Below are 24,072 nucleotides of genomic sequence, written 5' to 3'. Positions count from 1 at the left end.
CCTAATCTTTTGTAGCTTTAAAGTTCCCTTTTTTTGTTGCTTATGCAGTTGTTTCAATGTATATGTTTTAGTTTTATCTTTCAAGTTCATATTTTAATAGTTTTCATGTTCTTTCTTTCCTTAGGAAAAGTTCAAAGAGATGGGAAAAAACCTGAATCTTGTAAACCAATTCTTAAAGTAGAGTACAAGACCTGTAAAAACAGGTTTGTTTTTAATTCTATAATTAATTCAATATTACATTCCTGAGTTCCTTTTAGAATATTTTCCTGCTTTCTTTTTACAAAGCTGTTTATTATTATTTGCAGATACTAAACTTATAATGTAAACTTGTATGTTCTATGTAGACTTACACTTGTCATGTTGGGTTTTTTTAATACAGTGAACCATTTGTGATATTTTCTGGTGGACTGTCATATGATAAGCCTTGTCGAAGACCAAGTTTAACAATCATGCATGGGAAAGCAATTACAGTCCTTGAAATGGATCATCCTATAGTTGATTTTTTAACTCTTTGTGAAACCCCATATCCAAATGGTGAGTTTACTGGGAAAAATACAGTTATGGAAAATATAAATGAAGTTATCTTTCCTCATATGTTAATCCCATCCCAGGGACTTCCATCCTCATATTTGTCTTCATCTCAAGAAAACTACATAATTGAAAGTACCTGGAACTTGTTCGCATTCTCAATGTAGGAAGCAAGTAGTGAGTGGACAATAAAGCATGCATTAATCTTCACTTTTAGGATTGAAACTCATACTAGTGGCTACTGTGAGAAAACACTGCTATTAATCAAAGATAGGTGCTTATATTTCTGAAATTTTTCATCATTTACAGCTCACTAAATTATGAAAATTAAACTATCACTTACCTGCAAAAAGGTTCTTACACCAGCATGAAATGAACTGTAAAAAGTTTTAGGTTTGCTGCATACTGTGGGGCTGTCAAGTTCTGAAATATGTTGTCAGAAAGTTCCAGAAAATAAATTAAGAAAAGCTGTAAGTCAAAAAGGAACTAACTTTAGCATTTTAAGCCCTCAAGCAGGAACGTAAAATCTTACAAACACAGCTAAACAAAATACACATTAAAAACACTTAGTAAAGATAAAGTGCAAAAATTTAATTTTCCGTAATCAGAGTTGCTTTGGGCCTTCATTTAACTGTGTCAAATACTTCCCTGTATTTAGGTTTTGTAGCATCTTCCCCTGATCAGAGACCAGTATTTGAACATTTTGGTTTAACTTGTGTTATTCATAGCCTAGTATAAAAACAGGCCACAAATAATGTGCATTCATAGCAGGACTGAAAGGAAGATGAATCAGTTGCTCTCATTTACTCGTCCTTTTGGCATCACCCATCTGAATGCTTTATTCTGAGCTTGCACGTGCTGGAATGATTTGCTGCTGTTGAAAAGAAAGTCATAATTTCACATTTATATTTTTTTTAATAACATCCTATGTAAATGAATATATTCTCTGCATCAAGGAAAGCATTTATTTGTCATCTTATTTCTTTAGTTTTGAGAAATAAAAAGAGAATTGTATAAAAAACCAAACCATATAATCTCCTAACGAGTGTGCGGGCAGAAGAGGCATTTTAGTACCTGAATTGAAAACAGCAGATTTACAGGATTCATAGGGAATATTCCCCTGGAATCACCTCAGAAATGGGGGTATTGTGTATCATGAAGTGTCCTACACAACCTGTTTCTGAAGAGCAGTTGTACATAGTGGAAGTATTGCTTTTGGACAGCAAAAATACTTTTTCTGTATAACAATTGGATTTAATAATGCAATGATACACACAACTTACTCACATTCTACTTCTTTACTTTCATAGCATCATGCTGGCAGACTATAATACTCCAATTCTCCTGCTTTGTATGTTTGTCAACATTACTATCCAAAAGTAATTTCTTACTTCCTCTCTGGCCCTAGTTTTGAGCTGTGTCTGGTTTGTGCATATGTCAAGGGTTTATACCTCAAAGCTTCTAATATACTGTGAAAGCTTAAAGAACATAAATATTGCTTACTTGCTTAAAATGGCTGATAGGAGAACTCCATGTCTTTTACACTTGATTCCTTGCTTACAGAATTTCAAGAACCCTATGCTGTAGTTGTGCTTTTGGAAAAAGATCTCATTGTTGTTGACCTGACACAAAGCAAGTAAGTATAAAGTTTTATATGAAGTTATTTGTGTACTTAACTGTCCAGTAAATTACCATAAAATTCCAAATAATTTAACTATCCAAAATTATTCACTCTTGGAAATAACTCCTGCTAAATATTTACTTCCACTTTAGGAGCTAAGTTCAGCTAATGAACAGGATTCTTAAAATTTGGAATAAATCTAAATCTGCAGTCCCTTCAGCACAGCCCTCAAACATTCATTCAACACCAAAGTTAATTAATATTTGAACACATATGTGATTTGGAAATAAGATTCAACAACTACTTTTATGCGTGTCCAGCCTCAGTGTTTTAATAAATAATGGCATTGTTTTATATGGATCTACAGAATTACTTCATGATCCAGTTGCTGGTTTAAATGACAAATAGTTCTTTCATATCAGAATCAGTGTTCCTACCAAAGAGGAACTCTACATCATGTAAATCATAATCTAATTCTTATTTATTTTGTTCTGCCTCCAACACTACCAATTATGGACATCCACACTCACACAGGTATAACAAGGAACAGATTTTGCTGTCAATGTATTGAAAAATGTTAAGTGAATCATATTCAGATCTCACTTACTTTAAAGAGTAATTCAGATCATCTCAGCAGTGTAAAATGGACAAAACTGAAATTAGAACCCAATTTCCTATATTTTTCAATTGTGAATAAATTTGTGTAATGTGCCAAAAGTGAGGTTTTCCTCCTTATCAAGCTGTTCAGACTGATGGAAGTGAGAAATAAACTGAGATCTTCTCATCTGTTATTGCATTTTCATTGTATAATCAGAAGTCTACCAACCCAATAAGCTAAGATGTTCAATATAAAATCCACAGTTGTAAAAGTAGTTTGTAGTTCATAGTATATATCATATCCATGAACCTGAAACTTCTGGAAGATGTGTCACTTCTCAGAAATAAGATTTTGAGATGTCAGAAAAAATTTAGTTCTTATTCATTCATAAAGGTAGCTGTATACCTTTAGCCTTCGGGACTATTTATGTAACAAGAGGATTCTTGTCAAAGCAATTGAATTTTTATGTCCTTATTTGGGTAACTACACATTATTACTGATATTAAAAACAATACATAAGTTTGAATAAATAATGAAAAAAATATATTTAATTAGTAGTGATTTTACTTAGATTCTATTTACTTAGTTATATACTTTAATAAAAGAATATGTTTTATTCTATGGCTCAGTGTGTCACAATGCTTCTAATAAATTGTCTTCCTTAACTAGTTTTCCAATCTTTGAAAATCCATATCCTATTGACATTCATGAGTCACCTGTTACCTGCACAGAATATTTTGCGGACTGTCCTCCAGATTTGATCCCTGTACTCTATTCTGTAGGAGCAAAACATAAAAAGCAAGGATACAGCAATAAGGTAAACAAAACAAATATTCTTTTTTTTAACCAAAGGAACTAGATGTGTAACCTATGTTTTTGTAACATCTAACCAAATTATTTTTGTTTTACTCCTTTAATAATCAGTTTAGCAGTCTGATTAGTATTTGTCCCTCAGAAACATGACCACTTAACAAGAACCATTAATTACCATTAGATAGGACTTAATCATTAAGATGCTGGAGTTATTCCAGATCAGATTGTGTTAAAGGAGAGCCATCAGTGTACAATTCAAATTTGTATGGATAGGTTCTCTATCAAAGAAAAAGAGGTTCAGTGAGAGTTGACAGTGTCTGTGAGATTTGTTATTAAATAGGGATAATAATAATTCTTTCACTGAGCTACCAAAGTCTTACCATAATGCCATAGAAATAAGACAAGCTGCAGGAAGTAAAAGAAGAAATACAATTAATTTGTAAATTTTAAGCTTTAAACTGGATTTTATTTTGGCTAGAACTAATCCATTTTAATAAAGAAAGTAGAAAAAAATACTGGGTAAACAAGTCAGACATCATAAATTTTCTATTCAAATCGACAGAAGTATTATCCTTGGAACTGGCTTGTTTTCCATTAACTCAGAGAATGAACCCTCTCTACTTCTTTTGGATCTTGGCTCACAAAAGTACTTCAGAAAATATTTTCATTTCTCCTATTGAATCTACCCTTACCTCATACACTTTGCACACCTACCTGTGTTCCCTGCATCCTCTCTTGTGCCCTTGCTTTATTTGTGCACACACTGGGGGCAGGTAGTCGCTCATGTGCCAGACACCCATTTCCGTACTCACAAGCATCCACTCCACGTATCCACACAGTTTGTGCTCCCTGTTTTTCTCCACCCCCTCATACTTTGCACACATCCTGACCCACTCTGCACATATGTCACCCTCTACAGCCTGTATCCTGTATCCATACAGGTTAGGGCTTTAGGCATGGGGCAATGTTCTAGACCAAGAGAATGGGAATCTTGCCATTACTAAACAAAAGGCAAGGAAGAGATAATATCTCATATGTTCTGTAAAAGTTGTGTTCTCTTATCTCATGTCATCATGCTCTGATACTTGTTTCTGGGCCAGCTTCCTCAGTGGTCTTTGTATTCAAAATAAATTCTCAGTCTATTCAGTGTTCTATGGAATCTCCAAGAGAAAAGCCATGTCAAAAGACCAGCAGAATAATTTGTTACTCCTCCTCATTCCTGTTTTAGGTTGTTGAATGTTAGCTGTGCAGAAATATTTTAGAAGCATAGAACATTAGTTGATAATATGTCATTAAGTTTCCAAAGCTTGAACTGATGATACAAAAATGTTAATAAATTGTAAAAGCCTTGAATTACATATATTTTTGATCTTTTACAAGTTGTATTGCTTTTGGGGGAAGATGTTGTCTACTCCTGAATTTAAAAATTAACCACGTTCATAAGAGTAAGTTGTGATCTCTGTACTTTCATTTGTTTAGGAGTGGCCTATCAGTGGTGGAGCATGGAACCTTGGAGCTCAGACATATCCTGAAATCATTATTACAGGGTGAGAATGAAACTGGGGATTGGTACTTTTTAAATATTTGTGTCTGCTCCTTTTGGTTGTGGGTTAGGTATAGGTAAGAGTTGAGACTTCACTGCTTATGCATTTCCTGGCTCTTCACTTGAGTAGTGTCACCACATAAATTCTCTTTTGCTGTAGAAAGCAGAACTTAGTAGCCAGGGATGAGCTACCATTAAGAATGACCATTTGAGGCCTCAGTGTTAGATAGCAATGCTTGTGCAGGCGGAGTCTTTGGGAAAAAAAAATAATCTATTGTAAGAGAATAGTTTGGCATTGAAGGCCACAGAGAATAGCTTCAAAAAGGAAAGCAGCTGTTGTTCTTTAGATATTGTCCCTTGGCCTTTCGGGGACTCTCTGCCTGGGGACAGTTTGTGAATTAATTTTAATACTCAGCATTAGTAAGGGGGTGGTGCATGGGGATGAATTTCAGCTTGTGGGTGGAGAAACAGAGCAAAAAGACCTAGAAAGGCTCAGATTGCAGCAGGAGCAATGAGCAGTGCCTGATGGATTCCCAAGGGATCATACTGTAAAACAGAACCCATTCATCTAAGATGTATGAGGAGTTTTCCTCTGATCTCAGTCATGTAGCTGATGAGTTGTTCCTATCAATGATACTAAAGACCTGATTTTAAAAAGAAGGTTATGCAATAGTATGAGAAGGTGATGAAGGGATCACGCTCATTGTAAACAGAAGTATCTCCATTTCCCAGCTTTACTTGAGGGATTTAATGTTAATAAAAAGAACACAGTTGTGAAGTATCAAGCAAAATGAAGTTACATTCTGTCCTTTCAAAGTTCACTGTACATGGCAGTTTTAGAGTGCATAGGTTTGATGCTGGCCCACTGCAAAGCCAAAGTGCTGTAACTGAAACTTAGGGAACTCAGTCTGGGAAGTAATTTGTTCTTTTTGCAATCTTAAAATTCACTGGGGGCTTAGTTCTCTGCAGGAAATGCATAAAAAAATATTTTGTTAACCAAATGAAACCAAATAACGAAATATTTTCTTATAGTTAATATGTATGTCTTTAACATATTATCAGTAAGTTATAGAGAGTTCCATAAACAAAATCAATTTTTTTCTGCTTGTATTTATTAATCAATGAAAGTAGATGATGTTTTAGAATTGCATCTTGTTTTAACACATTTAATTTTTATATTTCTTTTAAGCCATGCAGATGGATCAGTAAAATTTTGGGATGCTTCTGCCAGTAAGTTTCTAAAGTTCACTTTTACATAATGCTGACAAATAGCAGAAACACTCATTTTTATATAAAACAGGATATTTAACGGGTTGAGTAGTAATAGTTGGGCTCATATAATTAGGACAAAGGGGTGAAATTAAGAAAATGTTCATTAAGTTAAGAGAAAAAATGCTGCTAATGAGATACATTAGGCAGAAAAAAGTGAATAATAATAACTCAAGGTCCAACATACCAAAATCTATAAAGGATGAAGTGTTGGTAAAAATCCCTAGGGCACATTCTTCTTGTGTGTATAGAGGAGAGGGCTCAGATTTAACATTCATTTCCAGTTGTCATGTAACTTCCATACTGAGTACAATAAAGTCTTCTTTATAGCTAAGTAAAAATAAAATACTAAAATACATTCATATATTTCAAAACATAGTCAATCTGGTGAGGGTGAAAAAGACCCAAATATTTTCTTGTCTAGTCTCAAATCCCAGGAAATAATTGGGAACTATTTCCATTCATCCTAACAAGAAAAAGCTTCAGAAAATACTTGTTCCATATAATCTAGCTATAATTGCATATATCAGCAATCAGCATTTTCCCCTACAGAAAATACATATGGTATTCCTTAGTAAAATATATTTATTAAAATGCACGTACATTTTGATGGAAATTTAAAATATTGTGCTTCAAGTAACTGATGGCACTTCACCAAGCTTCCTGTGGAGTTGACTTGTATTCTTGTCTCGTTAGTGGTACAGGGATGTCTGGGTAATACCTCTCTTTTATGAAGTATTAGTGTGTTAAAGAAAAGAGAGTGTGAAAGAAAATTGTCTAGGCATAGAGAGATTTAATATAATCCTAATAAGCAGTCTGTAATTGGTGCCAAGATCATGAGATACGGGATACTTAAAATACCTGCTAGTTCCACATGGTGACACAGAATTGAAATGATTAATATTGCTACCATTTCCAGCCTAGTATGGGGAATGTTGAGAAGTTTTTAATGTTAGCTAAACCTGATGACTTTGTCAGGTACTTGCCTTTTTACTTAATACCAAATATTTTCACTCAGAATGGACAAGGAGAAAATTAGGATTTTCAAAGCCTTACTTCACAAAATACATTTCATGTATTAAATAGGCACAGCAACTGAACATGGCCATGGGTTGTTTTTTTATTATGTAGCTTGTCTGTTTGGAAATGGTGGGGAAAGAAGAAACATGCTGCTAAGAATTTACAGCTTCCACTGTCTTCCAGTTATGGTGAACACCAGTCATCAAATGAGATAGACAGTTTATCTGCAGAACAGAAGCTTTTGAGAGTTTTAATATGAACAAAAGTAGGATAATAAATTTTATTTAGAGAAGTACAGTGAGACATTAGATTTTGTCTTGTGACTATTTCATTTTAATAAGAATGTGCAAATACAGGCTCTAAAGTTAGGGTGAAACAATACAGACTGTTGGAAGACCCGAAGGCATTTAGTGTATATACTGCACAGGAAGCAGTGTGCTAGTTATTCCTTCTATAACTCTGGCAGAAATGGGGAAAGAAAAGAACCTCTCATAGGGAATATAAGCATAAGCCAATCAATGCTGCAGTAGGAATCTTTCTTAACATTAAAAGCTGAGATGATCATGAATATTCACAATCTCTTCAGCATTAGTAGTATATTCAGTGCATCTCTGATGTCCTGGTCCTAGTCCTGCTTCTCAGGGCGTGTACTGTGTTACTCATACTGTACTTGGTACTCTTTATTTACAAGGTTTTGATTATTACAAAGTTTTATTATTTATTTTATTTACAAGGTGTTAACCTTGTAAATGAAGTTTAATGGAGTTTAAAGTTCATTTGAGATTCCCTAGCAATCATAATATCCTACCAGTATTTGAAGGCACAAAATACTTTGATTTTAGACATCTTTTAATTGTGTCATCTTGTGTCTGAAAGCACAGATCTGTGAGGGACAGGGACTTGCTAGGCCACTGGAGTTGTTTTCCAAATGTATCTTTATTCAAAAGATATTGCTGGCTTTTTTTATTTAGTTGTGCAGATGGGACCCAGTAATTCAGAGCAGCATAGAGAGTCTGTACCCTATGATTCTATGATTCTTCCAGTCATAACGTGCATGGACCCATGATGCCTGATTTGAAGTGGCACTCTAGATTTGCTACTGGCATTAAGAGCAACCTGAATCCTCTTTCTTTGCTTCAGAGAGCAGGAAGAATTATGTATTTATTACAGAAGCACTTGCTGTAATTTGTGAAAATTCCGAGGTGCTTTATGTGCTAAAACTTTTTAAAACATTAAAAATTGTATATGCTAAACCTCCTGGAATATATCTGCACTGCCAAACAAAAATGTATTTTTGCTGTGTTCATCATCTGGTTACATAACTAAAGCACTGTCCTTTCATCTTCCTGTTGCTCTTGTTACACAAGCTGGCCATGCTGAGCCACCACAATTACACTGACATTAGCAGCAGCTTTGCCTACATGGATATGCACACCTTTATAGGTGCTGGACCTGACTGGGTTTTTCTAACCTTATGCAGCTACTGATTAATGCCACTGAGAAACTAAAAGTTTTACTACTTCTATAGTAAAAACAGGGAAGAATGTGAAACATAATGGGGTGAATTGTCACCCCTCCTTTGCCTTTGGAATTTGCTGCAGTTGAGTTCAAATCTTGACAAAAGCTTCTGGATATTAGGATTTTATATACAGGTATAAATATAGATCTACTTATTAGTCAAGAAATTCAAAACATTTTTGAACTCCCATTAATTCAGAAGAATTTTGTGTTGACCAAGCCACCAGCATGCTTTCTTAATGTTTTCTCCTGAATTGCCGTACAGTCTCTACATTCTATCAAGACCATAACCTCAGACAAATGAACTCTTAATTTCACATCTCTTTAGGAAAGTATCAGTATTATCAGAGCCTCTCTATAGCACTGATTATAAGCCTAATTATGGACACAATGATTTACACCTTTGGCACTTTTCCCCAGAAAGTACTAAGTATTTCACAGACAAATACCCTTTTGAGAAGTATTAAATACATGTCTTACCAATAATGTTTACCAGAATAGTATCTGTATTGTTGTCCTGATTTGGACAATTGTTTAATACACATCTTTTCCTCTTAGGATTTCCTAAGTTTCCTTGTTATGCCACAACTGAGAAGAAAGTGGGAACTGAGGAATTTTGTAACTGATTTGCTTCATGTTAGTATTTTTTATATGTTTTAATATATTCCAGTTACTCTACAGATGTTGTATAAACTAAAAACATCAAAGGTCTTTGAAAAACAGAAAGTGGGAGAAGGAAAAGCAACAGCTGAGATTGTGGAAGAAGATCCTTTTGCTGTTCAGATGATGTACTGGTGTCCTGAAAGCCGAATTTTCTGTGTGGCAGGAGTTTCTGCATATGTGATTGTTTACAGGTTCAGCAAACATGAAGTAAATACTGAAATTGCAGTAAGTACTCATTTCACTCTCTTAGATTATAATTTCTAAATCAAATTGCCTTGCTTCGTCTGTGCTCAAGTACTTAAATAAAAATAGCAAGCAGTATAAATACAGGTTTAGGGACCCTTTCCAGGGAAATCTTGATCCTACTTCAGTTACTGACAAAAATCTGAGGGTTTGGGAATCTACTCTCCACTTTCTTTTTGCTTTAGTAGTAACATACAGTGCAGCTTTCAGACATGGTTTGCTTTTAAGATTTTATGATACAGTAACCTCTGTTGTATTTACCTAAATTGTTCTAAAATTACTGTCTGCTGTATGTTTTTATCAGTTAATGTAAATTGTGTACGTGCACAATGCTCTTTTTAACTCAAGTATTTCATCTCTTTAATTTCTGTTCTTAAGGAGACTGAAAATTATCAGTGGGTTTAACAAAACGAGTTGATCTGTTTCTGGCTTATGCTGACGTTGTTTCCCTAAAGATGGAAACTATATGAAATGCCAGCTTTTTTGTCACCTTCCCTGATTATAGTTCTTTACCTCTTCACACTATTTTAGTGCACTTTAGAAAGTTCTACTGTGGCAAAAACCTGTGTTATTTTTGGCCTGTAGCATGTGCCATTCTGTATAGATATTCATTACCTGTAGCTCTGTTGTTTTCCACTCTTTTCTCCACCCCTATCAGGTATTTATTAAGCTGGCTGAATGTATTATTTCAGGAAAGGTTTAAAACTGATGAACAGTAATTTCACGTTACTGACCACCTCATGTATAATGCTGCTAAAATTACTCCATTTCAGTATTCTTACATTGTTCCACAGCAAGTGCACCTTATCTTTTATTATCTATAATTTAATGTCTTTTTTCCCTGTCCTTCACTTTTCTGGCTGAATTGCATCATTACTGGTATTTTCCAAAGTGTTATATATAATATGTGCAATTTAACAGTTTCTCAGATTTCATCTGTAATTAATAAGCATTTTTCTCTGAATATTAAATTATGCAATCTTGGTGGCTCAGTCACAGAATTCCCCTGGGTTTTGTGCATCTTTGAAATGGGTCTTCTCTCTTCTTTCTGCATTTTTGCTACTTGTATTCAAGTCTTTGCTCTAAATGATGGGAGGGGTTTTTAATCAAAAGTATGGAATTCTTTGCTGCAATCTGCACCTGACTTTAGGCTGTGTGTTTTTGTCTATACTGAGTCTGAGCTGGCCAGTCTCAGGATTTCTTTGCTGCCTGAGGTACAAAGCACTTTGTGTCCTTTCTTATCAGCCAGACTGAACTTACGTTGAATTCAGTCTATAAATCCCAGAATTTTAAGGCCCCCACATTGGTTTGACTGCCCTATGTCAGTGTTGCAATGTTTTTGCTGTGGTAAATGGGAAGTGTGGGGGCTACTCAAAGGTTGCTTTGTGTAGCAAGGACGTCTACAGCTGAATATGCCTTAGGGGCAATAGGCTGTGCCTGGAATTTCCTCAACAGAAGTATTATTTGCATCATTTCATATCAGATTTTGGAGACAAGGAGTATGCATGAGACAAATTCTCCTTCATATCCAACCTTGGAGTCATTGCCATGCAGTTATATAAAAAGCATTTGATGCTGTTATTTTTGTTTTCTTATCTGAGTCCATCCTGTCTCAAAAGGATCTATTGATTAAACATGATCACTTTCTCAGTGAGCAGTCTTTCTTCAGTGAAGGTCCTCTTCAAAGCTTTTGAGAAGAAACATAGGAAAAGAGTTTACACTCATTTGAATGTGGAAGGAGGAATCAATAGTCCTAGTGATGAGATCCCCCAAAAATATCATTACTCTGTGTCAAAATAAATCGGTTCAACATTTCTATAACCCTCCTAAGCTCCAGTGCAAGCAGGGACAAAAAGATAAGAAAAATTCACAATCATGTTTTCAGCCTGAATTTTTCCTTCTCTCTTCAAATGTGCAACAGATAGAACTTAACAAAATTAATTTTAGTGGAAAAAGGAATACATGCAGAAAAACATCGAAAGAAGAGTGATGCACTTCTACCATGGCAAACAGAACATACTCTTCAACAGTTACTCCAGCCCTGCATAAAGATTAAACAGCATTATAAATTGTTTCAGTCAGCTGCAATTACTTCCAGATTAGCTTTTCCTGAACTCAATATTTCACTCATTAGTCTTTGAAGGCAAATGTTGTCTGTAGGTTTCTTTAACTGATTCAGGCACAAAATATCCATGGATGTTGAAAGGAGAAAACAAAAGTGAAATTTTGAGAAAGGTCTCTCTCTCCTGGTTGAACAGAATCACTTCTTTCTGGAACCTTGTGTGTTTTAGCACAGTGGTTGAGGAACGAGTGACCCTTCAGTGCTACTCACCTTTATCTCCAGATTCTCATGAAATTTAGCTATTTTTTAAATTTTCATTCTGGTACAGATGATGTCTCAATGGAAGATCACTAAGATTGAGCTTGCGGGATCTACACTGCAATTGCTTCTATTCCTTTCAATGTAGCAGCACTGAAAGTACTGTTCAGCTAGTAATCCCCAGACCTTGCCTCTTTGAGAGCTGTATCTTGGTTTTTATTATTTTCAAAATGAGGATTTCCTTGGGCAACTGATAAGGTAGAAAGAATTGCTCAGTATTTACTTAACTAGATTTGAACTTCCTGTCCAGTTCTTCCCTGGAGTCCTTCAGTTAGTATTTCTTGAATTAGTGGAGAGAATTGTAGGGTGGTTTGGCCTCTTTTTCCATTTCTAGAGAGGCCAGAAGGAAAGCAAAAGGTAACTGGTTTGAATTTGCTTTCTAGAATCCACCAAACTCATGTTCATTCTAAGGAACACAGAGCTGTCTGTGCTGTAATCTCTGATTTCCTGGCCCCCACCTATGCACAAATGAAGGTTATGTATCTGTACTATTCACACTGTCAGGCTTATCCATCCTGGCTAAAACTTGTCTGGTAGAGACTGTTGTACGAGTAATCAGGAGGCAGAGTTGGTGAGCATTCTAGTTCCTATCTGTTGTTGCTGTGTACTCCGTATACATAACAAATGACAGTATTCTTTGCCTGCAAATTATAATGATGAATGGGAGTTATTTTTTTAAAAAAGGCATACTGATATTTGAAAGTAACAGAACTTTCAGCAGCTTTCCTTATGAAATGATAACTTAGCTTTTTATTTATTTAAGTCATTAGAGGTACGACTTCAATGCGAAGTAGAAGACATCATTACTCCTGAACCAGAAACAAATCCTCCATTTCCAGATGCCTCCTCCCAGCTTCCTTCTTTAAAGAGCCTTTCAGGCAGTACCAACACTGTAGCATGTGAAGGAACGATGAAGGACAGTATCCCATGTCTTAGGTAAGTCTATGCCATTGTTTAAATATTGATCTTTCTAAAAAGCATTCTTATCTGTTAGTCAATCCATCAATTCCCAAGAAAAAGAGATTAGTTGTATGTAAGTGACACAAAAAGAGAAGAAACCAGAATAAGAAACAAAGTAATTAAAGCAAAGTAAATCAGCAAGAGATTTTAAAAGAATAAAAGTAATTGTGAAGAATATAAACTGTTACAGTAAAGGTTTGACTGTCATTTTCTGTGTGATCTAGGAGTAAATCTTCAAGGAATTTCTGAGGATAGTTCATGATGAAACTTCCATAAAAGCCAGCACATGCAAAGCTTTCTCTCCTTGATTAATTTAACACTTAATTTTTATTTTTTTTATGTAAGAACTGTATGTGTTTTATGATGTTTAAGGCATCATTTAAGCACATTAAACTGTGTTCGTACTTACGAAACAATCTTTAAAATATACAGTTATGAAACAGTCACGCTGTGTGGAAGTGTATATTTGTTTAATCTTTAGAAAGAAGCAAATTGTTTTCTGCTAGAATACATTGTCACTGTTTTGGAGTAGATTAATATGTTCTTATTAATAAGGCAGATAATTATGGATTTGAATAGTTTAAAACAATAATTCTGTACAAAACTCTATAAACTGTAATTTTCCAGCAATTAGAGTGTATTGCTGACAACAATTGCTCTCATTTTGGTGAGTTCATTATTATTTTGGTCTAATTATTTTTAAATCTTTTAAATGCCTCAGTTATCTCAAAAGCAGTTAAAATGAACATTTCCTGATTTTGCAGATACTTTGGGTTGCTTGGCTCCTGAAAATGGCATTAGCATTTAAAAGCAATATTGTGATATTGTCCTTGTAAAATTAACATTATCTTTTGGCATTCTGTTCATTTGTCCACCTCATTCAATCAGGCAGTTGAGCTTCAGACCTCAGTTTAATCATTAATTTGAACTATGAAAATCAACAGAAGAGGCAGAAATCAGTTATTAAAAAAATCAAAATGTGAAATCTATTTATGACATTGATATCAGGAAGAATGCAATCATTTTATCATTTCACTGGCTAAGATTTTTACTTAAGAAATTCTTACTTGATTTTGTCTGGGAGAGAGGAATTGTTGATGTTGGAGGCAGAAAAGTTGTAATGAACCACAGAGGTTCAGCTTGTTAGTGTTTTGAAGTTTTCTTAACTCAAATAATCTCACATTAAGCTGGCCAATAGATTTTTTTCCAATTTTACACAAGGTAACTGTAATCTTATTTTGACTGAGAAGAAATTTTTCAAAGTCAGAATAATTCTGCCACTAGAACTACTGGCACTCTGCTACATTTAGATAAAAAGTATACTTATGTATACTATTATTCTTCTCAGAAAAGACATACAAATATCCACACTTTTCTCCCAAACTTCGGTTTGGTCCACAGGCTTGTCTGTCTAAGAAATGAGAAGAAACCAGAATAATTCTGATCTAAGCAGAATTAGGTGGTAAAATGAAAGTAGTGCTGAAAACACAGAAAAAAACAGTGAAGACCAGGGTGATGCTGTTGACATTATATGCAAGTCATTCAGGTGGGCAGCAGGACAGAATGTAAAATAGAGCAATATTAATGTAAAGCTGCAGCCACCTGCACATGAAGGGTGAGTGCACAGCTTGAACTATAGATAATGCACATAAAATTTTACACACATACTTAACTGGCTCCATTATGTTTCTTTTCATATCTGCTTCTCAACATTGTTACAGTAAATGAAAGGCACTCCACACTACATAATTTTTTCTAGCCAGAAGTCAGAATGACTGAATGTGTTTGTGTCTGTGAATAGCTACTAGGAAGAAAGTAGATGGAGGGGCTGAAGTAAAGAAAACTTGGCACTTTTCTGAAATCAAAAGTAGCTGTTACCAAGAGAGGCAGGCAGCAGTACAGAGTAAATATTGTTCCTGATTCTTTCTGAAGATTTTGCAGTGAAATAGGCAGCTGTAATAACCTAAGAAACCAATGGATTTGTGATTATGCAGACAAATACTTTTGATGTAAATGCTGTTATCATAAAGCTGTACCCAGAATGTCAGTCTTTGTTCCTAGACTTCTAGTATCATCCCAAAATTAGGTCAATCAAGGGTTTTGACAGCAGCTGCAAGTAACTCTAAAGTGATAAGGAACTGTGAATATCTTTTGAAAAAAAGTAAAAACCAAAACTTTGCAACAATGAAATTCAGTATAGCCTGTAATGTCTACATTCCTTCTGCTCCTTCTGCTACTCCTGCAGTCTGCTTAGGCTTTTATTATAAACACTTCAAATAAAAAGCCATCCAAAATAAGGTGCAGAACTGAATACCTGTATTACTGTTCAAGATGGATGGTTAGGGAAACAAGGGAAGTAGCTCAAAGATTCTTGAGCAGGAAGATGTCACAGAAACATGGAAATGACAACCTTAATCATGAAATCTGAAATTATTTTACTCCATTATTATAGTCTTTCACCACCTGCAGTTTATTCTATGCTTAGAGAAAATCCCTGTGAAATAATATTCATTTTTATTAAAGCAGATCCTCAAATTTGCAGTGAAAAATATTGAGAGGGAAAGGTGTTTGCTTTTTTCACCTCAGCTGACAGCAGTCCAAAAGAAAACTGAGAAGGTACTTCAAGTTCTCCAATTTTTTCAGCATGCCATTAAAAACACATTGGAAAAGTAATGCCACATTAAAAAACATGTTTTGAAGATCGGAATTAATTCTGCAGACATTGTCAGTCTCATGGTAACTTGTTTAGAAGTAGGAAAGTATAAATGCATTGCTTTCACAGATACTTGTTGGAGCAGCCTGCTTGCCTCTTGTGTTCTCCAACACCATCAGTTTTCCATTAGAAAATATAGATGGAAAGCTCAGCTGAAAGGGCATTAGACTAACTCCTGGTTCTTGGATTTCATTTACCTGTTCTATATTTTTCTAGCATTTTTAAGGGCAGGAGTCGAAAGCTGAAAATGGGGTACAAGATGGAAAGACTACCACTACTATGCCTCTTAGAGGCTTATCCACAGACATTAGAAGTTGAAGGGCTCCATCACAAACATACTTTGAAGGACTGTTTGTAAAATACTCAGCTTCTGCTTGCTGTGAAGTTTCTTTGAAAATAATGCATCTTTACTGTATACAACTCTTGTCTGCAGTTTCAGTTTATCCTGGTCTCAAAGGACCCTTCTCCCTTAGCAGCTTGAGTTCACAGATGTTCACACCTTTGTTCTCAGCACAAATACTCCTGGGTAATCCAGGGCTTGCTTCATTAAGGTTATGAATAGCATCACTTCAGAAATGCTCATGGATATTTATCAAATGAAGAAAGAAAAGGGCAAAGCTTTAGTGCCAGCAGAACAGGTCAGAAATTGCAAAACTCTGAGCAGACGTTTGCTGTTGATAGAAAACAGCAATACAAAGCTATTGCAAACTGTAGTGGGTTGAGCACTTGCTGAACTGCACTGTCATGTCTTTCCTACAACAAGATCCAAGCCAAGTGCCTGATTACTGCTCCAGACAAATACACATGAAAGGTCTGAAGAGTACTACTGGGAAAAGAAATAGAACAGTGAGTGTGCCAAGCCGCTGTTCAGGAAATGCATTTAGAGAATAGATGAGGAATGACTTTCTCATAAAGTAGACTGCCCTATTTTATGCCTGTGTGCAAAGGGGTGCACACAAGCACTCTCACCAGTAACAGTACAGTGAAAATGCACTTACTAGTGGGTTTTACTTGTAAATTACTACTACAGTATGAATGTACTAATGACCAACATGAATGCATCAAAGTATTGCTATTATTGCATAATGATTTCTTTCAGCATATCCCACATTATTGTACCACACAAAGAAGCACATAAAGCAGTCATACAGAGGTGTTCAGCTCTTACACTTCCCCTTAAAATGTACACCTTCACTACCTGCTTTGCAAGTCACTGAACTTGCCATAACACTTAATAGTTATATCAGATTTGGTGTAGGAACTGTTCATTCACATATTAGGTCATTGTACTCCTAGAAATAAAACAGGACTTGTTTTCATTACATGGACAAATAGATTTGTCAAGTCCTTAAGTTTTTAATATGCTCTGGTGAGGACCACTACAGAAAGGTGTGCCTTCTTATCTTCTCTTACTTCTTGGCATTTTTCTGTCATGCTTTACTTCAGAAGAAAAAAATTCCAAGTACACAGAAATGTCCTTCTGCAAAGTCTCAAAAGAAAGAATTTTAGATTTTGCGTTCAAGTTGACAATTTATAATGGTGCAAAGCAGTTGTTTTTCATGGCCCAATGGTTTTCTTTGTTCTTATTCTGTACCTCTTCTTCTTAGCGTTAAGGCTCGACCTGTGCGGATGCCTCCTGGTTACCAGGCAGATCTCGTTATCCAGTTGGTGTGGGTGGATGGTGAGCCTCCACAACAGATTACCAGTCTTGCTGTAAACTCTGCTTATGGACTGTAAGTTTCTCACAATTAAGGTTGCATTGATTTATTGTTTATTGCACTAAATAACATGTTTTCCAACTATACTTTGAAATTTCCTATAGACAATTAAGGTCAAAGCAAAGTATTCAAAAGATGCTGTAAATCAGAGTCTAAGGGAAAAATTATTTGAACTGACATAGAGATTGTAATATGGGATGTTAAACTGCCATTTATTGCCAATATTTTTACTAATCCTATTTAAAAGACTGAATCTTTTCGCATAATTCTTTCCATCCTTTCAAATAAGATCTAATTGCATTTCAAATCTGTAATTTTCAAAGTTATTTTGAAAGGTTAACCAAGGTGAAATACATTTAATGGAAAATGGTGAAGTGATTAACTGTTAAATGCCATTTATCATGACATCATATCTTGGTTGGAAATTGTCTTCTGAGAGCAGCATTTTTATGTCTGTGCTAATGTCTGTTTGCACAAGAATCTGTGACCTGAAATTGAGAATTGAATAAGGAACATTTAAATGCTGTATTCTGGATGGCAATTCAAATGACTGTGTGTAATTGTTTCCTCAAATTCAGTTTATTTGCAAATTTTTAATGTTTTCTCTTACAGAGAGTCACCCTCATACATTAAAATGGTTTTCTCTGTAGTTTTTACTCCAATAAAACTATTGGCTCTAATGGGTGTTAGGTGCTGACTCCTGCTGATTTTCAGGAAGTCACTGGATTATTTTTAGTCTTTGGCAGTTTAATGCAGAGTTTTTACATTTCTGCAAGAATACTGTCTTCTGAGGGCTGTTTTTTCAAGTTTTCAGCCTGAATTTCTAGATCATTTCCTATTAATGAATTCTAGGAGTTTCTTTCCTTTACCATACCTTGATGCATTTATCACTTGTGCAAATTTTTAGGTTTTGCCTGATTTGCTCCCTTGCAGGTCTCAGACCTCAAGGCAGCATCTGAATAATCACACCATTCTCTCACTTGTAAACTACTCCAATAGGTAATGGTTCTCCTACTGGTCACAGTGGTTTCCTAAACCACTGATTTGATTCAGTCAAGTGCTTTAAATTGTTTCATTTGCTAGGAGTAGTAATAGTTTACAGGACAGCCTCCTTTAAAACACCATAAGCTAAGTACAAGAGTGTTTCAGAAATAAATGCATGTATGGATAAAGTAGGCTGATAATCTAAATTTAGCTTTCCTACAAAATCTACCCAAGAAAGGTCTTTCTTCTTATATTTTTTCTGCAGACTCTCTTCTGTCTTCCTTTCTCTTGTCTCTCTTAACTTTTTCCTCAGGCCTATGACAAGGCACAGTCCTTTCTTTCATCAGAAATTTTGCTTACTACTTTGTCACCTGTTATCTATCTTCATAATATGGAAAAACCTGTTCCACTTCAGCATGAAGCCTGAGAACATGTAATTTTTGTCATGCTAAATTGTAGAGATATTTGGGTCATCTTTCGCCTAATTTTTCTTTCTATACTAATCAGTTTAACTAGGTCAAAGACATAAAATGGTGTGTGTTCTGGAGAGTCTGTTTCAAGTATTCTTTTAATTATTTTGATTTCTGGAACTGTTTTGCTGCAGCCATGAAACAAGAATAAAGTGAAATGCAAAAAAAACATTTATTCCCAGCAAAGATGAGACTTCAGACACTGCAAAATTTTATTTATGTATTTAGTTTTAACAGTACCAAGGCTCCAAATTAAATGTATTAACACCTGTTTTATTTATGTTGAAATGAATCATCAAAAACTTCTTCATATTATGAAAGTAGAAAACGAAATTTTACAAAATGCTTCAATTACAACTGAAGAACTAGGTTAACCTTGAGGAACAAGGTTAAATACAAATAATAAATTTGTTTTGAAGTAGGTTCTGTTGGACTGAAGGCAGTCACAGAAAATTTGTTACTGGCTCATGGGCTAACAGTTTTCAGCTAATCTGCATATTAATTGTCATGAAATGTCTGGTAAGTGTTTTATGACATTTCTGTGAAAGATACCAACAGAATAGGATATCACCTAGCAACTGATTCTGTTCATTGCTCAAAACTGAGAAATTTATTTAATATTTGATTTCATAAGGACTTGGTTGTTAGCAATTGATCTTATGCCTTGTTAATAGTAATCAGAAGCGTTATTAATGAGCAATTTCAGATTATTTTTTAAAGCAATTTGTTTTGGTATAAGAAATATTAGAATATAATATTGTGTGTGAAATTAGAGGAGTTTAGAAAAATCCAGACGAGGAAATCATACATTTTGTTAAATTGCTGACCAGGGGTATGAATGATCACTAGCTCTTCTTATGACTTTTGTTTTCCAAAATTAATAAATCTCAGGTGCATTTTCAAAGTGCAAATGGCTATTTTTTTTTCCCTAAAGTATTAAAAGATGAGATTGACACTTGTCATTTTTATTCCTTTTCTTTTTTTATTCACCCAGAATGCAGGTACTTACAAACACATACAATCAACCTTCTTTTAATCTAAAACCATTACCCCCATTCCCATGAGCCCTTTTCTCAAGCTTGTCCACGTCCTTCTGGATGGCACTTGTCCCTCAGGCACATCTCAGCCTGCTGCTGTCTGCAAATTTACTGAGGATGCCTTTGATTCTATTCTCTCTGTCACTGGTAAAGGCATTAAGCTGTACTAGTCACAGTACGGCTCCTGAAAGACACCAGTCAGGATAAAAAAACATCAGTGGGGAAAAATCAGGGTGCATCCATAGTATTTCCATAGGTGCTGTACTGCAGTCAGTGTTGAGACAAGGGTCAACCGTAAACACGGTGTAGTAACAATCTGTAGGATTCAAGCCACTGTTGAAGATGGTGCCTTAATTTGTTAATTTGACAATTGAGAAAAAATAATTTCATTTTTCTCTAAATATTAATTTTTTATTTGCTATATGGAACCCTCTTTTTTATAGCAGAAGCAGTGTAAGAAAAGATAGGACAGAAGAAAATTTTCTAGCTATTACCCCTAGTAATGAGGTGCTTTCCCTCCACCTCATTTTATTTTGCATTGTTGTTTTTCCACACACAAATTCCTTTCAGATATTTTAGAGATACATTAGGAAGAGTCAGGTGGAGGTGAGTGCACAGCTCACTTATAGTGTGAATTAAGTGCTTAAATATTTTGCAGTGATTTCAACTAACCATTTCAATCACTTTTTACATAAAATGACAGAACCTGATAGCAAGTGATTCTGAATATGATTGAACATGGTTTGGGTTTTGAGTTTTTTTGTGGCTGTACCTGCAATGCTTTCTGTCTGGAATTTAAAATTGCAGTCTGATACAGAAGAAGAGAGATCTTGCCCATAAATCAAACCATCAAAATGCATTTGCAGAAACATTTCAGAGGTGTAGAGACTGTTTTAACAGGAATTTCTGCTGTATATAAGCTGACAGAGTTGGAAGGAAATTATATAAATGCCTTTTAGATTTGGGTATCTCCACAATACAGCCCAATATATTTAATTTGTCATTTACATTTAGCTTTAAAATTATTTTTTACATGTATTTGTATTTATTTGTATTATACAGATTATTTATATTTCTATTTTAATCTCTATTTGTATTTAAAATAAAGGCATAAACACTTTTTAATATCTACATCCCTATTTTTAGGCTTAATTGATATTATTATTAGAATTACATTGTTCAGTGAAGCAATGTTTAGACATTACTGCAATGTGTTTGAAACAGCAAGTTGGTAGAAGTTCTAAGTCTGCTCTCTGGAAAGTTAATTCAGAAAACAGTCTTTAAAATTCAGGTTTACAAATCTATAAGAAGTAAAAAAACGTGAGCTTGAATAGTTCCTGAAGAAAAAGTTTGTGTACTGTTCATAATAACAATTATTATTGTTTTCAGAATTTAATTCCATATTACTAACACTTTTGAGGGACGTTTCTCTTTGCAGAGTGGCTTTTGGGAACTGCAATGGTTTGGCTGTTGTGGATTTCATGCAGAAGACAGTTCTGCTGAGCATGGGCACCCTCGACCTCTATGGATCCAGCGATCCATACCAGCGCCAGCCCCGCTCACCTCGCAAGAGCAGGCAGTTTGCTGCAGGTAGGAAATAAATCATTGTGGTTATGAGCCTGATATGTTTCTTTGGTTTTTTTGCCTGTGGCTTTTTCTAGTGCTTTTGGAATGCATGAGTATTTGCCGGCCAATGGAGTTTCTATAACTTGGCAAAAGAAACTTGACATGCTCTAGGTGCAGGCACTTTCCCAGAAATAAAATGTTTTATGAGGTTTTTGTTTTTTCTTTTTGGGATGGAGGTCAGCAAGTAACTCCCTTAGCTGAGTCTGTAAAAAATCATAATGAGCAGCGCAATAAATTGTTTCTCTGGCAGTCACCTGAAGTGTAGTTTGTATGCTGTTTTCTTTCTGGTTTCAGTAAGTTCATACCGCTAAGACTTGAATTTAAGCTTAAATGTACCTTCTGCCAGGTGCTATTAATTTGAATAGTCAGCTGTGTTTAGAGATGTGTAACACCTAGGAGGCTTGTTATGTAGGTAACACAAGGAGCTCAAATTAAGTATTTCATTAGTGAAGTTCTTAATATAAACCGACAATATAAATTTTAAAATATGCTGCTAAGAGGATCACAGTAAGTCATAACTGTTATTATGCGTTGTACTGTAAATATTAATACTTCAGTAGAGCTAAATTTTACCATACTTTGTTGGTTATCTGAACATTTAATTGTATGAGAAAAAGTCAGATCATCTGTTTCAAGTCTTTCCACTTGACATATTCCATAGTAACATTCAACAGTCAGACACAATTATGAAATGTGTTTTGCATAGTTGTGAAGTTTTACAATTAGATTTTAAAATATCTTTGAAAGTGTGGAGTTTTAAATCTAACCCTAAAATTATAAAAGCAAGAGATTATAGTGGGTTTATGCCATCAGCATTTCCATCAGCAGACCCTGCACTGTATCATGAAATCCTACTTCTCCATAGAATTATGGGGAAAATATATTTTTTAATTGGGAATGTGTTTATACTCCAAACAGAAAGTAAAATCTAGAGGAAAATTTATAGAGTAAAATACAGGTTTTCAGGCCTACTTCTGATCCTGAAAGACCATTTATCTCACTTTCTATGCATTTAATCATGGCAAGCTTATTTCCCATCTGTGCTAAGTGTTAAATATGTAAACTTGGCACAGCTGAGGAGAGAAGAGACAAGCAGCTTCAAGCTACCTTCAGCTTCTCTGTCTGGTTTCAGGCAGCCTCACAGCAGTTCCCTAAGAAATGTGAGTAGCTAGCCACAAGCAACGTGCTGCAGAACTCTGTACAAAAGGTGGAGGATTGGTCATGTAGAAAAAGCTGTTATCAGCACTGTATCACAGAGGGTTTTCCTCTGTCAAGTGGCAGTCTGGGCCAATCCTTCAAGGTGTCATTCCAGCTATCCAGTGCTGCCAGAATGGAGCCCACAGGGGATAAATGGCCACTAAGAAGGATTGAAACTTCTAGATTACTCATAAAAGCTATGCATCTAAAAAAAGCCTCAGCTGCTTTCTCACCATCCATCCCACATCCTTTACTTTTTTGATTATTTTTCTTGTTATATCTCCCAATTGAAAGGTAAGCATCTGCTGAAATTTCTTCACCTTGGCTGTTCTAGATGCTGGTTATGATATCACTTCCTTTCACTTTAGACTGTTTTTTCTCTCTTTCCTCTGCCTGCTGCTGATGCTGGTGTACTGGCATGTTCCAAAGACAACTTTTGCATGCGTGGCCTGTCTAACTTTTATCCAGATTTAACGAAACGGATCCGTACTTCCTATCAGAGTAAGTTCCATAAAGGTTAGGCAAAAAGCTTTATCATGATTGGACTATGCCTGACTTAAACCCATGTGTCTGTGCTTTGTAATGTGTTTTTTAAAACACATTCAGCATGCATGCAAACTTATTACATTTTGTGATATCAATCATGCTTATTTTTGACAATTATTGTATTATACAGAAATTCTTTTCTTTAAAAAGAAAGTCAAAGAGAAGACCTCAGTGTTATATGGGACAGATTTGGCCTTAGAAATTATTATTCAACAATGTTATGTTCTTGGTGACAGTATCTTTCTTTGATTTTATATTTGTTTCCATGTACCTTTACTGATATGAAGCATTTCTTGTTTTGCAATGGCACTATCTGTAGTTACCAATTAATTCTTCCCTTTTTTCAGAGGAGCAATGTGGCTTAAAAAAGTATCCATTGGATTGGATACTGTGAAATTTAAAATTTTAAATATCTTGGTTTCGTACTTAAATACTTGCCTTTGGGGAACCGTCCCGTGCCTCTGATCTTTGATGGGGAATGTAAAGTGGGCATAAAAATGCATACATTGAAGAGGGTTATGAAAATTCACGTTTTTAATATCTTTAAATTTTGAGTTATACTGATATGAAATTTAAATATTAGTATTCTTCACTGCAGAATGCAGTGAACAAAGCTATAATTAAT

At 35.0% G+C, this 24,072-nt stretch overlaps 1 protein-coding gene across 4 annotated transcripts in view; it reads left to right on the top strand.

Moving 5' to 3' along the window:
• Positions 1–24,072, top strand: part of STXBP5L (syntaxin binding protein 5L) — a 184,634-nt gene that overhangs the window by 112,721 nt on the left and 47,841 nt on the right. For 3 of the 4 annotated variants that reach the window (XM_088051631.1, XM_088051630.1, XM_005523878.3), the window contains exons 9-19: positions 125–203; positions 380–534; positions 2,092–2,164; positions 3,417–3,564; positions 5,040–5,107; positions 6,293–6,333; positions 9,581–9,798; positions 12,960–13,132; positions 17,477–17,602; positions 21,517–21,668; positions 23,331–23,402. In XM_088051631.1, coding sequence (XP_087907757.1) covers positions 125–203; positions 380–534; positions 2,092–2,164; positions 3,417–3,564; positions 5,040–5,107; positions 6,293–6,333; positions 9,581–9,798; positions 12,960–13,132; positions 17,477–17,602; positions 21,517–21,668; positions 23,331–23,402 — 1,305 coding nt within the window. The remainder of the gene's footprint in view (positions 1–124; positions 204–379; positions 535–2,091; positions 2,165–3,416; positions 3,565–5,039; positions 5,108–6,292; positions 6,334–9,580; positions 9,799–12,959; positions 13,133–17,476; positions 17,603–21,516; positions 21,669–23,330; positions 23,403–24,072) is intronic. The other variant, XM_014253302.2, reaches the window with a different exon arrangement.

This window comes from Pseudopodoces humilis, chromosome 2, assembly GCF_049639895.1.
Source record: "Pseudopodoces humilis isolate 2021_Gansu_Grassland_sample_001 chromosome 2, ASM4963989v1, whole genome shotgun sequence".
Lineage (NCBI taxonomy): Eukaryota > Metazoa > Chordata > Aves > Passeriformes > Paridae > Pseudopodoces > Pseudopodoces humilis.
The sequence above is the reverse complement of the archived record's forward strand: the minus strand, read 5'-3'. Positions and strand labels throughout refer to the sequence as shown.